Raw genomic sequence first — 19,650 nt, 5'->3', positions numbered from 1 at the left:
AAGGAGAAATCCAAAGGTTAACAGTTGGTTGGTATATCAGATGTTACTTGGTATGTGTATGTGCTCTTTATTTTTGAATTTCCCTTTCTCTGCTCCTCCAGGTGTCATCTTGACATGAGTGCATTCAATCTTGGCACGAAGAAGTGTACAAAACTTACTTGAAGTGTGGAGAAAAGAAACTGCAGCATCCTTGTGTGCATCCAAATGCTTGTAAAAGCTTTTCAGAGAGGGAGAATTGCATTCTTTGAAACAGTTTTCATAGGCACTCGGTACAAACCTGAAAAATAGCATCTCTGTGCACTGTGCAAGCACAGTAGACACAGATGATAGTGCAGTTACATCAGTATAGAGAATGGCAATGTCTGATCAGTAGCACAGGATAGAGGAGAAGCTTTTGGAAGCATCCTCCTCAGAAGTGGCATTAATCCAGTAGTATCCAAACAATGAACACTGTAAGGCCTGGTTAGTCTTGAGGGTGTTTGGGCTTCATTGTGGCACATGTAATTTAATGAACTTTTGAAGAGACCTCTAGGCAATAGCCCAAACTCAGAAGCTCAGAGGGGAAAATTCTGATGGACAGTCCTACTGAGCTAGAGCACAGTGGCTGTGAAGGAAAGGCTGCTGAATGGGCTGATGGCTGAAAGAAGCAAAGCAAGCACACTTGGACTCACTAGCGGGCTCTTTGTCCAAATTGGAGCCATCTCTCTCTTTAGGAAGTTATTTCTGTTGGAAATGAGGCCAGAGCCAGGCTGGAGCAGGAAGGAAGAGGCAGACAGTGATCCCAAAGGGTGTGCTCTGGGTGCAGAATGACAGCCATGCAGAAGGAGCTTGGCTGCCAGGGCAGTGCCCTTGGCCAGAGAGCTCCTGCAGCCCCTGCTCTGCTGGAAATCCGGAGCCGTGCGGGAGCTTTGGGGCCCGGGTGGGCACGGTGTAGCTGCACACTCAGCTGCAGGGCCAGCTGCCCTCCTGGGCCCACTTGTCCCCTCCTGCAGCCTTCCAATGCTTCACAGAAAAACAAAAATGTGCACTCAGCAGAGGAGCACTTGTCACCCTTTTCCTGTTCCTGGCCTGGAAGACAAGCTTTTACCCTCCTTCCAGTCATTCCCAAGCACTTTCCCAGCATTGTGTGAGGGGCTACAGACCTTTCCTGCCGTGTTCCTTTGTCTGCTCTGCTGAAAGAGATCCTGAAGCAGCAAAGAGGTGTAAGATTTTTTTTCCCAATGATGTAAATTGTCTGTATTGAAGTCAATAAAGAAAACAGAATTTACATCTTCCTTCCTGCGACCTTTCAAAAACGTGTTTGCCTGTATTGAAGGTGCCTGTGACACCATTTGTGGCTTAACTTGGCTAATGGATGGAAACAGTTTCCTGCTCTGATTCATAGGTCCCTAATGACAGGTTACATGTTAATTCTTGTTTTCAGCAATTATCATGCAGTTGTGTTTTCACTGGAACCTAATAGCAAATGTGAGTGGAAAGAGCTTCAGGCTAAGGCCTAATAGTCATCAATGATACTTTTTATTTGCCTGTCTGAAAACAGTTGTTGTGAGCCTTTTCTAACATAAATATATCAGAGGTGATTGTTCTTTGCTTGTTTTTTATTCTGTTTCACTACATTTAACAATGCTTTATATAGCATCAGTTTTGTTGCTGTTCCATCATCACCATGATTATTACCATAGGGCATACCATATCAAACTGAGATCACAGCTGCATTGTGCAGGAGCTGTACCAATGTGCAGTAAAGGAGTCTCTGTCACAAAGTGTTAGTGGTGTCTGGAGAGCCGAGGCAGAGAGGAGCAGGCACAATTCAGCAATGTGCCCCTGCTGCACAAAGCTCAGTTGTGGTGTTGGGTACAGAGCAGTGCTTCAGACAGGAGGGGACACACTTCTTGTGCAGAGGTTGCAGGAAGGATGAGCTCTTGCTGCCCTTCTAGAGATCAGTGCCTTTGAAATAAACTGGCCTTGCATGTGACAGAAAAAAAGTTCAAGCATCTAGATGACCCAAGGTCCCTTTCTTACCTTGGTGGGGTCAGAATTGTGTGTAGTATTTAAGAAGCACATTCAGAGTCACTGTAGAAGTCCTCATTGATTCAAATCTCTTAACTTGCAGGATTTGCACTGCACCCACCTGGAAATCTCTTCTCCCAACAGCTGAGGGCGGGTGGAAGAGTTATTGTCCTTAGCAGGGGGATTCTCTGTTTAAAAGTTTAGCAAACACATAAGAAAAAATTGCTGTTTCCCATCCAGAATTGGGTAAGATAGACCTGTCTCCATCTCAGATTCAAAATCCCTCCTCACTGTCATTCAAGGCCCTTCCAGCTCTAATGGACCAATTGTTTCTGTATTCCTCAGTCTAACAAGTTGGACAGCCCAGAGAAGGTGAAAATGTCATGGTGGATTCTCATCCTTTGGCTGGAGAAGGTTTGCTCATGAGGAGCTCATCTGTGAGCCCCGGAGCACGCTGGTGCCAGCTGCCAGCAGGACGGCGGTGCCCGGCTGACTTTGCTCTCTGCTCTCTCTCCACAGCTCCTGTACGACAACCCCAAGGCCCGTCAGGAGGTCGAGTATCACTGGAGAGCCTCGGGGTGCCCTCACATTGTCCATGTCCTGGATGTGTATGAGAACATCCACAATGGGAAGAGATGCCTGCTCATTGTCATGGAATGGTATGGACCAGCAGCAGCCCCTCAGCAGGCACTGCCTTAGGAGGGATGGAGGGAGTAGGAGAATGTGTTGGCTTGGCTGGCACTTGGGACATTTCTCAGCAGCACAATTTTGGTTTGTACAGGAAATCTCTTGTTCCCTTTATGGAACTGATAAGGAAATCAGTGCAGCTGTTCCAGCCATCCTGTGTTCTGGAAGAATGAGGAACCTTTATCAGAAAATAAATTTTCATTGTGCTCCATAGCAATTGTCCTCATTAAAGCTGACTGTTTATACACCTTTGAAAGATGTCTCTACCAATACATTCTGCTTTGGTTGTGTCTAGTTTCCAAGTTCAGATGTAAATCCAATGATCCAATGTGATCTGTCTTATTTTGACTCTAACTTTCCCTCTTCTCTCCCTAATCTCCAATACTACAGTTATTGTCCTTTTCACTGAGGACAAATTAATAATTCTTTTAGTTGTCTTTGCTTCTTTCTTTTTCTTCCTCTCCACCCTTTACATGAAACAAGATTATTGACAGCCTCCCAGTGCCAGCATATCTGATTTCCCATCTTTGTGTGTCATGTTCCCTGTGACAGGGTCCATTGAACTGAAAGCATCAAAATTCTCTGGTCTTATTTTGTTTTCTATTTATGCCATATCAGAATGGCTTTCTGCATTGATGTGAGTGAGTGTGATGTTTAGGAAGTGCTGGCATAGGAGGCAGCCTGTAATCTTTATCTGTTCCTGCTGTGGTTTCCATGAGATTATATGGATGCACAGTCAGGTTAATTTTGTCCTTTCTGCTAACATAAGGTGGGGGTTGTTGTGTTCTTTGTCTTAGCATGGAAGGAGGAGAGCTGTTCAGCAGGATCCAGGAGAGAGGAGACCAAGCTTTCACTGAGAGAGGTAAAACATTGAAAGTTTAATTTTAAAGTTTGTGAAAGATTTTTTTATTTCTTCTCCATTTCTCTGTCCCCTGTTTCCTTTTAGGAATTTTTCTTTGATTTTATCCATGGCGGTGTTTGTTGTTGTTATTATTGTTGTTTATCCCACTGTGTGTTAAGAGTGATTTTGAAAAGTTGCCAAGAACCAGGAACTATCAGAATTGGCCAAGTTCAGGCAAAATGTGGAAGGTTTAGAGAAAAATCTTCCTACAAATCTGCTCAGCTTTTTCACTTCTGTACCTTGAGAGTGTCTGTTCCTCTGATCCCTGGTCCTGTGCCAGAGCACCTCCACTGTGATCAGTGCAGCTCCTGCTGGGATCTCTCTCTGGCTGTCCCTCAAGCAGCAGCAGCACTGCACACTGTTGGGTCATGAGTATAATGAGCAAATCACATCTGATGAAACATCTCCTATTCAAGGGTTTTAAAGCACTGCTTGAAAGGAAGTGTTATTAACCACACTGTAAACAAACCTGCCTGTCTGTAGGAGGGAATAAGCAAGGGTAAAGCCCTGCCATGAGGCAGGGACAGAGTTTGCACTAGACTAGTCTTGCCATTTTTATTGTCTTTGCTATTTATTATTGATAGAGAACCACAGGTCTGCTTGAACCTGGCTCTCCTTGCCCTCTCAGAGCAGACAAGAGCTCGTTTCTGCTCAGAGTGAAACCATTAATGTTTGTAAGGTGATAGTGTTTGTAACTATTGGCCTGACAAAATTATTAGAAGCAGAAAAATACACACCCGAGCTTGTAAATTACTGTGACTTATTTTGCAGGTCAGGTGTAGAGGCCAGTCTGTTTTCTTCTTGTGTGTTTCCTAGCCTGGGATGAATCCTTTCTAGTCCTATTAGAGACTTGTGCAGGGAAAATGAGCATTTTTAGAAACATTATCTGTTTTTCTCTAAAGGACAAATTCCAGGGAGAAAACTGATTCCATGAATTTTAGCAACTGCACTCTACGAAAAACATTACTTTTCTACATTGCAGAGCATTGTATAACATAAATACTTCCTCAGAAATCACCAGGTTAAACAAAAACCACCTTCATTCTTTCCTGAGGTAAATGAGCCTTGTGCCACTGGATTCCCCAGGTTCACTGCCTGTTTATATAGCCTCAGCTTCCCATTAGGACCAGGAGGGAGGAGGTTGTACAAGGTTTTCCCCAAAGAATAGGAGTGTTTCTGCATTCTGATTATCCTTGTCTGAGATTGTATAATTTCACTCTCAGGCCATGTGAAAAAGGATTTCAGGTTGCAGTACAAGTTCTGCCTATGCAGAGCCCAGAGGATCAGGTTGAAGTTTCTGTTGTTTCCCTATCAATGGAGATGTGATATAATGCTCACATGGGACTGTCATTCCTCCCTGCTCTGAAACCCCTCCCTGTGTAACTGAACCCTTCCAGACTGCCAGAGCACTGCTGTTGCAAGGTAACTCCACCATTAGAAATTCCCACTGGGGCTATGTTAAATTCTTGAAACATATTATTTCAAAGGTGACAGTTTGGCCTTTGCTGAATAGAACTGTTGATTTTGTTCCTCCTGATGAAAAGCTTCTAAAGACAGTGAGGAATTAAGATGTGACCTATCCTAAAATTACTGTATTGTTATGTTGCTCTATTTTTAGAAAATCTGATAGATCATCCCCCTGAACTAGAAGTTGAAAGTTAAATTTCTCTCTCAAACAACCAAGGACGTGTCCTGGACAATCAGAGATAGGTTCTTGTTGGGCCTCCTTTTCTTAACAGTTACTGCTTGTGTACCTGCTCTGCTCTTGCTGCTTTTTTTCGTGAGCAAATTAAAGCATGAATTTCCAAGCTCCTGAGGAGTCTGAGCTGTTGGGCTGCAGTGCCTGCTCAGGAGGAGACTGAGCAGCCAGGCAGTCGGGGGCTTGGTGCCTGCAAACCCAAAACACAGCTGTTAGGGCTAATTTTAGGGTTCCTCTAGTCTTGACGCTTGCCCCATGTTCCAGCAAGCTGTTTGTAAGCCATAAGCATTCCCAAGCATGTCCCTGAATTACAGTGGGAATGTTAATGTGACCTTTCTCTAAAATTGTATTTATAGAGGCCTCTGAAATAATGAGAGACATTGGGACAGCCATCCAGTACCTGCACTCCATGAACATTGCACACAGAGACGTCAAGGTGAGGCCCCAAGGTGTGTGGGCTGGGGACCAGAACTTATGGCAGGAAGAAGCCTGGGCAGCAGTGATTTTAACAGAACTGGGAGTACAGTCAGATGGTCAAAGTGTCCCTGTTCCTCTGCCAGTGTGAGAAAGGATTTGCTCACTAGTTTGCAACTAGTCCAAGGTTGGAATATTCATGTGTGCTAATGCCTTCCAGTTGTGTACGGAATGCAGAAAAATCTCATGATAGTCAGATGCTTAGTTAAAGAGGTACTGCCCACTTGCAATACATTAATTAGCTAGAAAATAGCACTCCTTCAAGTGAATCTATAACTTATAGATGCCTCTTTGTACAGTCTTTGCCAGTCATTAGTTGCTTTTAGCATCATACTTGTATTAAAAAAAAAACCCAAACCAAACAAAAACCCACAAAAACCTCAAACAGCAAAACCCCCTTCAGAAAAAGGGGAAGCTTGTGGGAGAAATAATATCAATTTCATGCATTTAACCCACTTCAATAAATGTGTGAATAATATTTGGGAAAATAGGGAGATCTCAGATGAGGTGAAGTTTGAACCCAAATCTCATTGTAGGGGTTTGCCAGAGTCTGTAGGGGTGTATTTTGTGTTCATGCTCTGAAGTGCACAGCACAAGCAAAGCTGAGCTCGCTGCACCCTGGCATTTCCAGTGCAGGGACACAGCAGGGGATGGAATGTGCAGGAGAGCTGTGCTTGTAATGATAGACTGAGGCATCAGATCAATTCCACAGCTCTGAGCTGGTGGATTTTCTACAGATGTTTGTGTGTTTAGCTGGAGGGAGAGCTGACACATCATGGTGTCACCGGGGGGTAAACTGAGAAATGAGTTGAACAAATTGGAGATAATGGAAATACCCTGTTGTCCCTGTTCTTGAGCACAGGAGTTGTATTTCCCTCTGTGCCACTTCTGCCTGTATGGGGTGTGGAGGAAGAGTGGAATTTCTTCAGGTTTCAGGAGACAGAGCTGGGGGGGCAGCAAAGGGACTGTGTCTGCATCAGTTAATTTTGCTGGAGCTGTGTCAGTTCCTTCATGGGGGCTTTGGCTGAGGATTTCCCTTGTCCTGCCCCTCGGGTGCTTGAGGCACAGTGTGATGTCAGATCAGCTGCTGTCACCGCACAGATCAGTCCCAGGAAGTGCAGGGAACTGGGAGAGGTTCAAGAAGCCAGACTGGATGCCCACTGGACAGGGTTTTGTGGTTTTCTCTCCCAAATAACCTTGCTAAGAAGGATGTTGATGCTTAGTCTGAGGAGAAGTGGTGCCTGTTGGGAGGGAACTTTCTGTGTGTCTGGTGGGGTTATGACAGAAGTAAGAAGACCTAAATGGTGGTGGTGTGTTTGACCTGTCAGCTCATCAGAGACATCTCTTCATTGTCCTGTTTATCCTCTTTTGGTGGCCTTCCAGCCTGAAAACCTGCTTTACACATCTAAAGACAAAGATACTGTGCTCAAACTCACAGACTTCGGCTTTGCCAAAGAAACCACTGTAAATGCACTGCAGACCCCCTGTTACACTCCTTATTATGTGGGTGAGTTATCCAAGGCACATTCCTTTTGGGTTTCAGTCATTCCTTCCCTTGTAGTGGGTGGGAAATCTTCTATTCTGGATGTAATGTGAAGTGTTAGCCTCCAGGATTTAAACTGGGATCCAATCCAAACCTAAAGTCTGGTTCCAGTACAGTTCAGTGCTCCTGTTTTCTGCCTTGGTGGCAGAGGAAAAAGCCTTCATAAGAGATACAAATGAGGATATACAAGGAGAGAGAGGGAATTCCTTCTGATTACACATGAAGTAATCCTGATGTTTCCTCTGAATGATGCAATAAAAGCCATAATTTGAATTGAGCTTCGTGATATTTGGGTATTTCTGTGCTAAACTTCCCATAACTTAAATTAAAGCAATAAGAGAGAAGAGTATTGCCTCAGCTGTAAAACTTCTTTAAGCTGGCAGATTGAGGAATTAGTAATGAAGAACCAACATGACTTAATCGCAGTAGAATTTTTCCTTCATTTTGTCCAAAGTTGAAGCACTGTGTAATGAATGCCACAGCAGAGTGTCCTTCATGCACTCATTTTAGTCTTGAGTTAATAGTCATTCATCATATGGTTTGACTGGGGCAGTCCATGCTTGGAATTTCTTTGCTGGAAAAAGGACTTAATTTGTTTGAAAAATTACTTCTCTGATAAAAGTTTGTATAGTTTTCTGTATTGAAAGAGACTTATTCACTGGGAGCAGATAATCACATTAGCAATACTCTTTTTTTGATGCCTTCTTCTGTATTTTTGTGAGCTGGGTTTAGTGATAAAATGTTAAGGAGTTTACACACGTATGGTTTTATGCCTTTATATTTGTGTATAAACAAGCTGACATTTCCCTTCTCAACACCTTTTTATAAACCAGCATGATTGCTCATATGTTTAAAGAATAATTTTCCTTACCAAATCAAGCTCCCTGGCAGTTTACCTGCCCCAGGGGACAAAAGAAAATCCCCTCTAAATGTATCTCTGTCTAATTTTGTTACTTAGTGGAAAAAATATAATGCTCTGGAGGCCGAAGAAAAATACAGTGCCCTGTAGCTGCTGGAGCTAAATACACCACCCAGGTATCATTCAAAATTTTATCACAGCTCCAGTAGGGCCTTTCTATTCTGATTGCTGGAACATATGCTCCTGCCTCTTTCAGTGCAGTGTCTCCCTGCACACATTTAGCTGTAGCTCCTTCTGCTTTTTGGTAATCTTAGTACTCCCTTGAGCAGAGAGACACCAAGGTGAGGAGTAGGGCATTTTTCCAGCTCTGTTCCTCCTTTTTAAAGCTACTTTAGATGCCTTTAGGAACTTGGCAATCGAAAGTGCTACCCAGTTCCTGCAGCGAGTTGTGTTTTTTGAATGCCTCTGATATCTGTTGTTGAAGTGTGCTGCTGCTTACAAGGTGATGGAGATGAAGAGAAATACCTGGTACTCTGTTTACTTGTGGTTTTAATCTTCCCCAGCCCCAGAAGTCCTTGGTCCTGAGAAGTATGACAAATCATGTGACATGTGGTCATTGGGTGTCATCACATATATTCTGTAAGTATTTGGGAAGGAACTTGGTGAACAGAAAGAGAACACAACTTGTTAAATCTGCACTCACAAGTAATTGTTCACTGGGATCCTGCAGCCTGCAGTAGAATATCAGCTTGAATAAAACTTTTTAAGAGGTGAAAGGACACCCCTAGTTATGAAAATTCTTTTGTCCACTCTTACAGCCTGTGTGGGTTCCCTCCATTCTACTCAAACACTGGTCAAGCCATTTCTCCAGGGATGAAGAGAAGAATTCGGATGGGGCAATATGGATTTCCCAATCCAGAGTGGGCTGAAGTATCAGAGGAAGGTAAAAATCCTCCCTGGTGCTGATGAGTGTGAGTATGGTGGTGTGCAGTGCTGCAGTGCTTACAAAGAGACTATTTCTAAAAATCTGTCTGAGCTTTTATTTCCCTTTCTTCTACAATTTAAATCAATTTTCTGTAAGGTGCTACAGAGAACGACTGGGAACTCAGATACCAGCCAGCAACCTCTGTGCTACAAAAAGCAAATGACTACTGAAAACCTTCTTTCAAAATCCAGCTAGTGCTAGTGAATGCTGATATTAAACCCTCTTGAAAGAGAAGTCTCTAATCCTGAGAAAGGAGACAGGAGACAGCCTGGACAGCTCCAATGCAAGCTGAGCTGGAAGAAAGGCAAACTCTCTTAAGAATTTATTCAGTCTTTGCCCTCCTTGGTGATCCAGCCAGCAAGGATGGCAAGTTTTCATGCTAGCTTTTTGAGATGTGGGAATTTGCCAGCCACCACTTAAATCAAGGTCAACAATTTATTTTGTATAAGTCATTGATCAAAAGCTGCTGGGCTCAAATCAGTGTCCTGAAAGTGGATATTTTTGATTCCCTCTTATCCTGACAGTCTCATAAGCTGGAAGTCTCACCTGCCTGTCATATTAAAGAGAAGGGTCAGCAATGTCTAGGCTTATCTGTTTTTCTTACAAGCCCTTTATATTGCCGTGATCCTGGTTTTGTCTCCTGTTTAGCAGTAACAAATTATCCTTGGACCCTGCGGTGCTCTGTGGCATCTTCACCCCTCACTGCATCTCATGGCTGTGTGCAGCACAGCCTGCTGAACATTGTTGAGGGAGATATTTTAGTTTCAAGCTAAATATTTTCTCTCCTTTGGGTCTTGCTCATGTTCCAACAGTTAAAAACAGGCTAGAGGAGCTAGGTGAGAGAACATGCACTTGCACTGTGTGTAGGTTTTCTGTGTGCTTGTGTGGATGGAGATAGGGTCCCTCTACCTTCCATCCTATTAAGATCATCTCATCTGTGGCTGTTCTTTAGGCTGATGAGGCACCTGCAGGAGGTTGCTTCTTTTTTTCCCTATGTTGTGCTGTCCTTGTCCTTTGCAGCCTCTCTCAACAAATTAAACTTGTACCTCTGGCAACTTCTTACAAGCATTTAGTCATCTTGCATGTGATGTTCCTAAAAGAGAACTCTTATTTAGAAGTTCTTATAGGTTTCCTAAGGAAATTTTGTGTAAGTCCTTCTAAATAACTTCCTTTGGATGCAGTGTTTCCAGTCTGTCCACCCACGCTAATGAAACCCTTGTCTAGCCTCTCACCATCTCATATCTCAGTTATTAGTGCTCTTGCTTTGGCAAATCCCATGTTCACAGAAAGCTGCTGCAAAGCCAGTTTGTGCAATCCATTTATTTGACTTTTTTGTCTTTTTAGTGGCCTCTCAGTTGTCAAAGTTTGTTGTCCCTTTTTTCCACAGCCTGTGCTAGTTGCTGTCCTCCATCATTTCTTAAAAGATCGGTTTATGTATTAATTCAGCCCATAATGCCCAGCTTGTTGCCATCTTTGAGGCAGGCAGCTTAGCAGTTCTCTGTCCCTGTGCTTTTCTTTTCCTCCAACTGTTGCTCTCAAAGCAGTTGGTTTGGTGATGTAGAGAGCATAGCTGGAATTCCCAGTCTTTTCTTTCCTTCTTGCCTCTTGTTTTGGATGTTTTCCTGTTTTGCCCCTTTAAACACAGTAACCTGCCCCACTGTATGTGGCTTTTTAACTCAGTCACAGCAATTGGGAGGTGTTTTCAGTTGTGCAAAATCGTGTTTCTTCATTCAGCAGGTCCTTGTGTTTCCAAGGTTGTTTGGGAATGCAGTCCTAGACTACAGCATGCCGTGTTGGTTCTGTTTTTCAGCCAAACAACTCATTCGCCATTTACTGAAGACTGACCCAACAGAGAGGATGACAGTCTCTCAGTTTATGAATCACCCTTGGATTAATGTGAGTCTTAGATCTCTTTTTACACCACAAATTGATTCTTACATGCAGAACGTGGATATAGCTCCACACAGCACAGCAAGAGAAGGGCTGTTATTACTGCTGGTCCCTTAATTAACCTCCTGTGCCCTCCACAGAGGGTCACCTGCCTGTAAAGCCACAATTCTTCTTGCTGTTAGCAGAGGACACACAAGGGGAGACACCCACAGCTGTGTCCTTGGAAGCAACAGCCAAAAATGTCTCTATGTTCTGTGAGCAGGCAGTCTCTGTTGACTCTGCAGCATATGCATGTGTTACTCTCTTTAAAAATATAAAAATAAACTCTGTGTGCTTACTTCATCAGTGCAGGATTTAAAGAGCTATTATTAGTGGTCTCAGGCACCATTGTGCATAGCTGTGTCAGGGTGAACATGCTCCTGTGCTCAGTGGGAATTCTCATCCTTGGCAGAGTTCGGAAATGCATGGGGGAGGAGCGAGGGTCTCTTATTGCCATGTGAGAGATTGCCAGGTAGGGTGGTACAAAGAGCTATTTATGGTCCCAGTTCAGGTTTCATTCTATGACTTCGTTGAATTTACTTCTCCTTAAAAGAAATTTTTTGGGGAAAAAAGAAAAAATTACTTTATTAATACAATATGGACTATTTCAAATAAGAGACACAAATCCCAGAAGTTACAAGACTGAGTTTCATGATACCATCTCTGCTCTGTAGGTGTCCCTCAAAATAGTAGGTTATACTTCTCACATTTGTGTCTAAAAAAATACCAGTCTTGTTCTCGCTGCCCAAAGAATCATCAGCCAGGAACAGAATCATTTCTGCTGTAGGATTCCCTTTGTTCCCATGGTGCTGGTGTGTCTGTGCTGATCCTCAAAGCATGGGCAGAAGCCCAAGCCAGAGGTGTGGCTGATTGTCCCCATTCCTACAATGCCTGCTGCAGGATCTGGAAGCCCTTGGAATCGAGTGAAATGCAGCTGTAGGACATCCTGATGGAGTAGGAAGGTGTTGTCATTTAGAGTTGAGAAACTGAGGGTGTAAAGACTCTGTAGAACAGACCCCAGACAATGTTTCTGAGTCTTTTTTAACCAAATAAAAATGTAATCACTGCTCAGAATAAATATCTCCAGCTTTGAGTGTCTGAAGCCCCAAGAAAGTGTTTCAGAAGTCAGCAGGTGAGGAATTTCATGGAGTGAGTGCCTAATAGCTAAGGAAGCTGCCACCTACAGTGACACTTGTTATTGGAATATGCACAGAGCCAATTAATGAGGAGGAGATTAGAGGCAAGGTCTGCAGACTCTGCTGCACCTGCTCCAAAGGGAGCCCTGCTCCAATACTCTTCCTGGAGGAAAGCTGCAGGTTGGCTTTCTTTTCTGCTGAACCTATTGCTCACAAGGGGGCAGAGGGAGGGAGAGGGAAAGACCAATACAGTGAGTGTCTGTGTTCTCCCTTTTCCTAAATCCCAGAGTGGAAACGTGAGGAGTTGCTTGTGCAACTCTAGGGAGTTGCAGCAGGGGAGGGTGCTTGTGGCTCTTTTTTTTTCTTTCCCCTTTTTTGTTTTTTTTTTTTTTTTGAGATGGATGACAGAAGTGTTTTACTGTGAAGTAGGCAAAAACTGTCAGTTTAGGTGGAGCACAGACTCATTTAGTTCCTTGTCTATAAAATTTTTTTTAACAATTAGGAGCTCACAGCAGAAAGGCACCTTCCACAGGGAAGCAGAGTCAGGGACAGCACTGAAACCAGTCTGCTTGTTTTCCATTTCTCTTGTCCCAGCTGTGTTTGATAAAACTGTACCCTGGCCAGCTGGGGTCCTTGTCCACAGGATGCAGGAGTCAGGATTTCTGCTTTACTTCTGTGACTGCTGCACTGCTGCTCTGAGCCTAGAGGAACATAAGCACTGGTTCCAGTGTGGGGTTTCTTTTACAGGGATCTCCTTAGACTTTGTTGACATGCAGCTGTAGGATGCCACAGCAGCAAACAGCAAGCTTGGGTAGAAAGCATAAGGAAAATAGAGTATCCAAGTGAAATTATGATTCGGGTTAGGGGCTGGCAAGAATTGCCATGATTCTTCCAGTTCAGTCAGGGAACTGTGCTTCATGCTTTAGAAATTGTCCCTTATTGTAATGTAAAGTATCTCCTGATCTTTCATGGCAGGTGAGCAGATATCTGTTTCATGTGGATGCACTGTCTTCTGAGCTGTGCCTTGCTCAGAACAATTGTGTCATTTCCTCTTTGGGGCTCACTTAGACTGATGAAGTGGTGATCTCAGTTAATGCTTGTGCAAGAAAATGTCTCCTACAACAATTCCTAGGAAATAAAGGTTAAATTAACCACTTTAAGACATTGACTAATGAATAGTGAAATGACAGTTAAAATCTAAAACATACATAAAAATTTATCCAACACTGTTTGGATAAATTGTTCAGACTGGGAGGGAGTAGAGTGAAAGAAGCTCAGCGCTGATTTCTCTCTCTTTTTGTTCTTTAAATGTTGTGTGGGGAATGTAGTCCTATCCTCCTGCACATGAGTTCGTTTGTGGAGTGATTGGAAGCAGGAATAATGAGGGCCATTGGAAGACATTAGATCAAATTTTATGCCCTTCATAAGCAGAGAAGAGCAAGAAATCATTTCCCAATTGTTGTTTTTCAGAACTTCTTTTGGTATTTTTCTTTGTTCTCAGAGATCAATGTCAGTGCCACCAACTCCTCTTCACACTGCACGGGTCCTGCAAGAGGATAAAGACCACTGGGATGAAGTTAAAGTGAGTCAATCCAAATTGAGATTTCTTTAAGTCAAGTGTGCTAGGAGATGAAATGTGCTGCCTTGGATACTGTGGCTATTTTGAATACAATAATGTCAAACAAGGGTGCCATAAACAGTCTTGGTTAGAACAGTAATGTATATGAGAACTGCTTAAAAAAAGAAGGAATGCTATTTGAGCTTCATTGGCAGCCTTACAGCTGCACTAGATAGCAGCAAAGATGGTGGTTGTGATCAAAGGCATGAATGATGCTCCTGCTGAGCCTCTGCATGTACCCAGGGAGGAGGAGGACCGTGCTGGGGCAGTTTGAGCTTCATTACAGTGAAGAATGTGATGAAAATGTAGGGGGACAGGTGGGAGGGGTGAGCTGCATTCTGGTGTTCTGCAGTGCTTTTGAATTGTGGAACAGCACTGAATAACCTTAGTCTTGTCTTTTGGTGGGGGGGAGGAGGAGAGAAAAAAAATTATCTTAATCTAAGCTGGTGCCTTACCTACTGTGTGTACCAATGACTGCTGAATGCTTCCTGCTGTAGGGCACCCTGAAAGTCTTAACTCTTTCCTGCTGGTCTTTAACAGGTTGGCATGCTTTTACAATTAATTCTGAGTTTTCTGCCCTTCAAATTTCCTAGAATTTTGACAATTGCAACATTCCTGTAGTGTATTTTATTCATTATTGATTTTATGTAAATCACTGATCTGTAGTTTCAGCTGTTGAGCTACATAATGGTAAAATTTTTTAGGACCTACGCAACATTTACCTTCTGAGTTAGAGATCAAGTAGATATTTTCACTTAGCTGCCTTATTTTCCATGTTTCTGAGAATTTCTTATGCTTGTGCTTCTGTGTAGGTCCCAGAGGTATTCCCTCGAGCTACCAACATAGCCATGATATTGAATTGTTTTTCCTTTCCTGAACCAAATGTTTAGACCTTTTTTTTCTTCAACAGATTTTTCTTTACAACCTTATTAAAAAGTTTAAAATGTTCCTGTACTTAAGCATTAATTCAAACTTAGGAGGTGTGTGAATTTGAAGCGCATACTTTTAAAGATCTTTGTGTGGAGGCACAGAGCCAGCCAGGGAGAAGTGCTGGCCATAGGGAGACGTGGAATTTAGGCCAGCAGAGTGGGGTCCTGTGTGCTCACTGTGAAATGCTGTGAGAAAAGCTCCTGCTGGCTGAGCCCTGGTGGAAGGAGCCACCAGTGAAGGGGTTGGTTCCTGGTGCAGTGCACGGAGAGGGCTCAGCTCCTGCTGGTCAGGGCTGACAGAGTGTGTCCGTCCTCTCCAGGCTGGAGGGTGGGGTGGCTGTGGGCTCGCTGCCTCAGGGGCTTCACTACATTGCTTGCTTGCTTGCAGGAGGAGATGACCAGTGCTCTGGCTACCATGAGGGTGGACTATGATCAGGTGAAAATCAAGGACTTGAAAACGTCCAACAACCGCCTCCTGAACAAGCGCCGCAAGAAGCAGAAGCAGGCGGGCGCCTCCTCGGCGGCCCCGGGCTGCAACAACCAGTGAGGGCAGGAGCCAAGAGGGACCTGGGGGTGGAGGGTAAAAGTTCAACAGAGCAATTGAAAATCATGTGATCATCTCAGTCCACACCACAAAGGCAACGAGACTGTGAAGATGCTATCCTGCAAAGAGGGAACAGTGTGATAATGTTTTGATAACTTGAATCAGGGCTTTGCTTTTGAAGACTAATGGATCTGACATGATTCTGTTGCATATTGCAAGGGAAGGTACAGTAATGCCAGAAGTGTTACAGGTTTTTGGTTTGGCTTTAGCTGTGTGGGACAAGAGGAGAGAACAGGAGGCAGTCTCAGCACATTAATGCACTGAGGCTTTAACAGCCATCTACAAGAGTAGCTTCTGCTGCTGTTTTAAACCGGGGAATAGGAAAGTGCCAAGTGTTCTGCTGAGTGTTTTAGTAGTTTAGTAGAATTGGTAATAGTCTATATTTCGAAACTTACCTCCTATAGTTACAGAACATCACCTAAACTGTAAACAGATATTCTTGTTCCAGGAAAAAGCATCCATACATTTCCATTTCCATAAAGTCTTCTGTGTAGTCTCATATGAAGATTTGAGTTTGTCATGGATTCCCATTTGATAACAGTAAATTTCTGAGCTGTAGCCACTATGTTGTATCTTTGCCACTGTCAGACCCCTCTCTTGTAATGTTTTTAATTTAACTGGTACTTTATCTGAAGAGTTTCAGTCAGGATTTAAGTAGTTGAAAGCATCCTGCAGAGAATATTGCTGTTCCCCTTGGATCCACAACCTCCAGGGCGTGCAGCTGGACGTGCAAGGGGTTGCTTTAGAAGAGAGATTTCTGAAATTTGGGGAAGAAGTGGCAAATGCATGTCCTCTGAATGGACCCTGTAATCTGCCAGCATCCCTTCTGGTAATTATCTCCACATCCTGTGCCTAAGATGTGCTGATCACAGCAAATTGTGGGGTGTTGGGTTTGGTTTGTTTCCTGGGGTCAGGAGGGGGGAGGATGGTACTTTATTTATGGTGATTAGGTGGTGTTTCAGGATCCAAAGATTTTCACTACTAAAGGAAGATTGCTTTTAAGTACATCCATCCATTGTTTTTTTCCTGTTTTAATTCTTCTTATTTCATGGGAACCTGGCCTTGGTTTGCTGGTATGTTTTATTTTGTGATCAAAATATTTTCTCTCACTGTATTTTGGGGTTTGGCTTTATTTTTCATTTCGGTGAAGCAAATATTTGTGAAAGTGTTATCAGAGTCTGGGATGAATATGATGTACTTCCAGTGATGCAGGCAAATACACCTTTGAGGTAGGCCACAGTACTGGTGTGTTATAGGCCTGCAAGAGTGTAGAAAGGCAAAAAGGAAAACAGGGCTCCAGAGTGGATCTGAATTGTCAGATCAGAGTGACACACAGCAAAGCTCAGCTCAAGGCTTTGGACCTTGTCTGGTGAGCCCAGTTCCCATCTTCAGAGTGGTGAATGAGACCTCACTTCTCCTTTGTGAACTGGTCCTAGGGTTTTGTAACATGATTTATTAAAATCAGTTTTTAACACTCCTTCCTCCTGTCATCCCTGTTTTTGTTGAGTTGTTGCAGAGTTTGCATTGCTTTGCAAGACCCATTGTGCTGAAGGTGACAGGGAAGGGGAGAAGGAAAGTGTTCCATGATGTCCATATTCAAAAGCTGCCCAACTTTGAACATTTTATAAGATCACAAGGTATTGGTTTTCAATATCAATCTCTGTAAAGTTGTGGTCTTAAATTATTTCATGTTTTGGGTATCTGTGATTATAGCATGTCCTTCATGTTTTTGTTTTGCCATATTACTCCAATGGATTATGCAAATATTATTTCACTACCTGCAAATGAAGAGTTGTGATGTGTTCAGGATGCAACAGTTGGAATTAGAGCCAGGTCCAAGCTTCTGTCCCTTTACCTAATTTTTTTGAGGGAGATATGTACATTATTGCTGCCATTCCATCTCTGTGCCCCATGAGGGTGATGGATGTTCCCAGGGCAAGCAGTGTATAGTGTCCTGTCCTGTCTGCCTCAGGGACAGTGCCACTGAACTGTTGCAAGCCAACTTTCTTCCTCTGCCTTGGCCAAGGTTTGAGCAGGAGTTCTCAGTTCCCACCTGGCTTGTCAGTTCATTCTGGAGCTCAAAGATATGTCTGTTCCTGGGTGGTTTTCTGTTAAAAACCTGTAAAATACACCTGGGCCTGATTCCTTCCTGTGGGGTTCCAGTATTTACTGCAGATCAGAATCTGGAACTGAGGCACCTGGCACAGCACCTTCAGCTTTCTGTCCCTGTGTAGCAGGACAATCCCATCTCATTAAACTCAGACTAACAGTTTTTGCCTTCTACCCTGCAGCAGCAGCACCCAGGAATGCTGTAAAGCCCTGCAGAAACCAGAGGAGGCCTCAAAATGGCAGACATGGAAATGTATGCAAGTATTGGACAGAAGGGTTTGTGTTTATTGCACAGAGGGAAGGAGGAGACTCCTTGGGAGCTGGGAAACAGCTGCCTCAAACTGCTGCCCTGCTCTGGGCACTGCTGCCTTCTGCAGCCCAGTGGAGCAGGACAGCTCCTGTTTTACCTGGCTCTGTGTCACCTGGAGCTGGGAGGGGCTGCCAGGGACCAGGTTTGGGGTGCAGGCATTTCCCCAGCAGGGCCTGTGTGCCCCAGCAGGGCCTGTGTGCTCCATGGAGATGTAGGGATGGATGGAGCATCCGATGGGCTCGGCTCTGCCTGGCCCCGCCACACCACCTGTCCCCTGCCCCATGGCTCTGAGAGCTCCCCAAAGCCAACCTGCCCTCAGCTCCCCAAAACCAACCTGCCCTCAGCTCCCCAAAGCCAACCTGCCCTCAGCTCCCCACACCCTGCAGTGTCTCAGGCCCTGCTCTGGGTGCATGGCTCTGCAGAAGGTGTTGTCCCTCTGGCTGCCAGCAAGGCTCTGGGGAGGACCCTCCTCCTCCCTGCATTCACACAGGTTATAAAGAGCTCTGGTGAGCTCTGATGTTTGGCCTCTTCCCCCAGCCATGTCATATAATAGGCTTTTTAGAACCTGCTGCTCAGGATCCAAATTTATAGCCTGCTTTTAGAAAGGATAGGCTATTACAGAACTGATTATGCATTTGCATATTCATCAGCCATATAGAGGAAGGGACACAAGAAATGAATGGTCAATAGAGAAGGCTTCAAGGAGAACACAGATTAAAAGGTCTATTTATTTTTTACAGCAGAAGCTAAAAAAGGCCTGTGCACAATTCCCCACCCCCATCCCTTTTCGCAGCGATTGCTCATGGGCTGCTGCCTCCCCTTGTGTTTCTCTGCACTGTGCTCCTCACACGTGGTTCATGGGCTCTCACCAGGGCTCTTGCTCTGATCCACACATAAATGTCTACCCAGGGACACAGGAAATTCCCTCCCTCACTCTCCCAGCTTTTGCACTGCACACTTTCTTACCTCTTTGACCACATGTGCCACATGGTGAACCTGGGTTTGACATGCTACAATTAAAAACTCACATTAATGATAAGCTCTTGGCCTAATTCTGTGTTTTTCTATTTGTCAAAACCCAGCATGCAGTCCTGGGATTGCTTTTCTGTCTTAACACTTCACTGCCTTGAGTCTGGAGGCCCAATTACATAAGTGCTTCTGACTTGTCTGACATGAGGGATAATGAGAATGCTACATACTCAGTTTGATCTAATTTCCCTGTCCTCTTTTTAATTCACACTTTATTTGGCCCATGTTTAGACAGAGGTGCTTTTGAGAAGAGGAAGGTTTAGTGAGGAGGAGAGAGCCAAAGGTTTTAATTACTTGCAGGGAATCACGAGTACTTGTACTGTTTTAGACTGTGGTCCAGGTGGGGAGGAGGTGTTAATGTGTGCTCAGCTGCTCTGATGTGTTCTCCTGCTTAGCCCAAGGATGGAGCCAGCTCAGCTAACAAACCTCAGGGACAAAGAGAAGGAAGCAAGCAGGGAATGACTTCACATGCAGGACAACTCCTTTTTTCTAAGATTAAATGTTTTGGAGAGTTTTACTGTGGAAATATCAGAATTTTCTTTTTTTTAGGTTCCAATATTTCCCCTCTTCACCCAACTCTTCTCAGTAGTGGAGCTGGCAAAGCTGGGTATGGACATGGTTAATTCTCTTTTAGAGAGCCTAAAAAGGATAAAGGCAATGAAGCAATCTTGAAAGGCACTCAAAACAAAAAAATCTTGTTACAAATTCTTGCAAGCTAACAGGCAAGTCCTCATCTCTGTACTGAAATGTATCTCACCTGTGGAAAATAGAGGTTAGAGCAAAACCAGTTAATAACATTTGCTGAGGAAATGTTTCCCTGAAATCTTT

General features: G+C 43.9%; 1 protein-coding gene across 4 annotated transcripts in view; it reads left to right on the top strand.

The window, feature by feature from the left end:
• Positions 1–17,857, top strand: part of MAPKAPK3 (MAPK activated protein kinase 3) — a 114,415-nt gene extending 96,558 nt beyond the window's left edge. For 3 of the 4 annotated variants that reach the window (XM_084214742.1, XM_084214740.1, XM_084214741.1), the window contains exons 3-11: positions 2,530–2,669; positions 3,495–3,559; positions 5,654–5,733; positions 7,155–7,278; positions 8,737–8,812; positions 8,992–9,116; positions 10,969–11,054; positions 13,725–13,805; positions 15,159–17,421. In XM_084214742.1, the coding sequence (XP_084070868.1) occupies positions 2,530–2,669; positions 3,495–3,559; positions 5,654–5,733; positions 7,155–7,278; positions 8,737–8,812; positions 8,992–9,116; positions 10,969–11,054; positions 13,725–13,805; positions 15,159–15,317 (936 nt within the window). In that variant the 3' untranslated portion in view covers positions 15,318–17,421. Of the gene's footprint in view, positions 1–2,529; positions 2,670–3,494; positions 3,560–5,653; positions 5,734–7,154; positions 7,279–8,736; positions 8,813–8,991; positions 9,117–10,968; positions 11,055–13,724; positions 13,806–15,158; positions 17,422–17,665 lie in introns of those variants that run through there. The other variant, XR_014616495.1, reaches the window with a different exon arrangement.
• The last annotated feature ends 1,793 nt before the right edge of the window (positions 17,858–19,650 follow it).

This window comes from Fringilla coelebs (assembly GCF_963513975.1).
Source record: "Fringilla coelebs genome assembly, chromosome: 13".
Classification (NCBI taxonomy): domain Eukaryota; kingdom Metazoa; phylum Chordata; class Aves; order Passeriformes; family Fringillidae; genus Fringilla; species Fringilla coelebs.
This window is presented reverse-complemented; position numbering and strand designations above follow the sequence as displayed.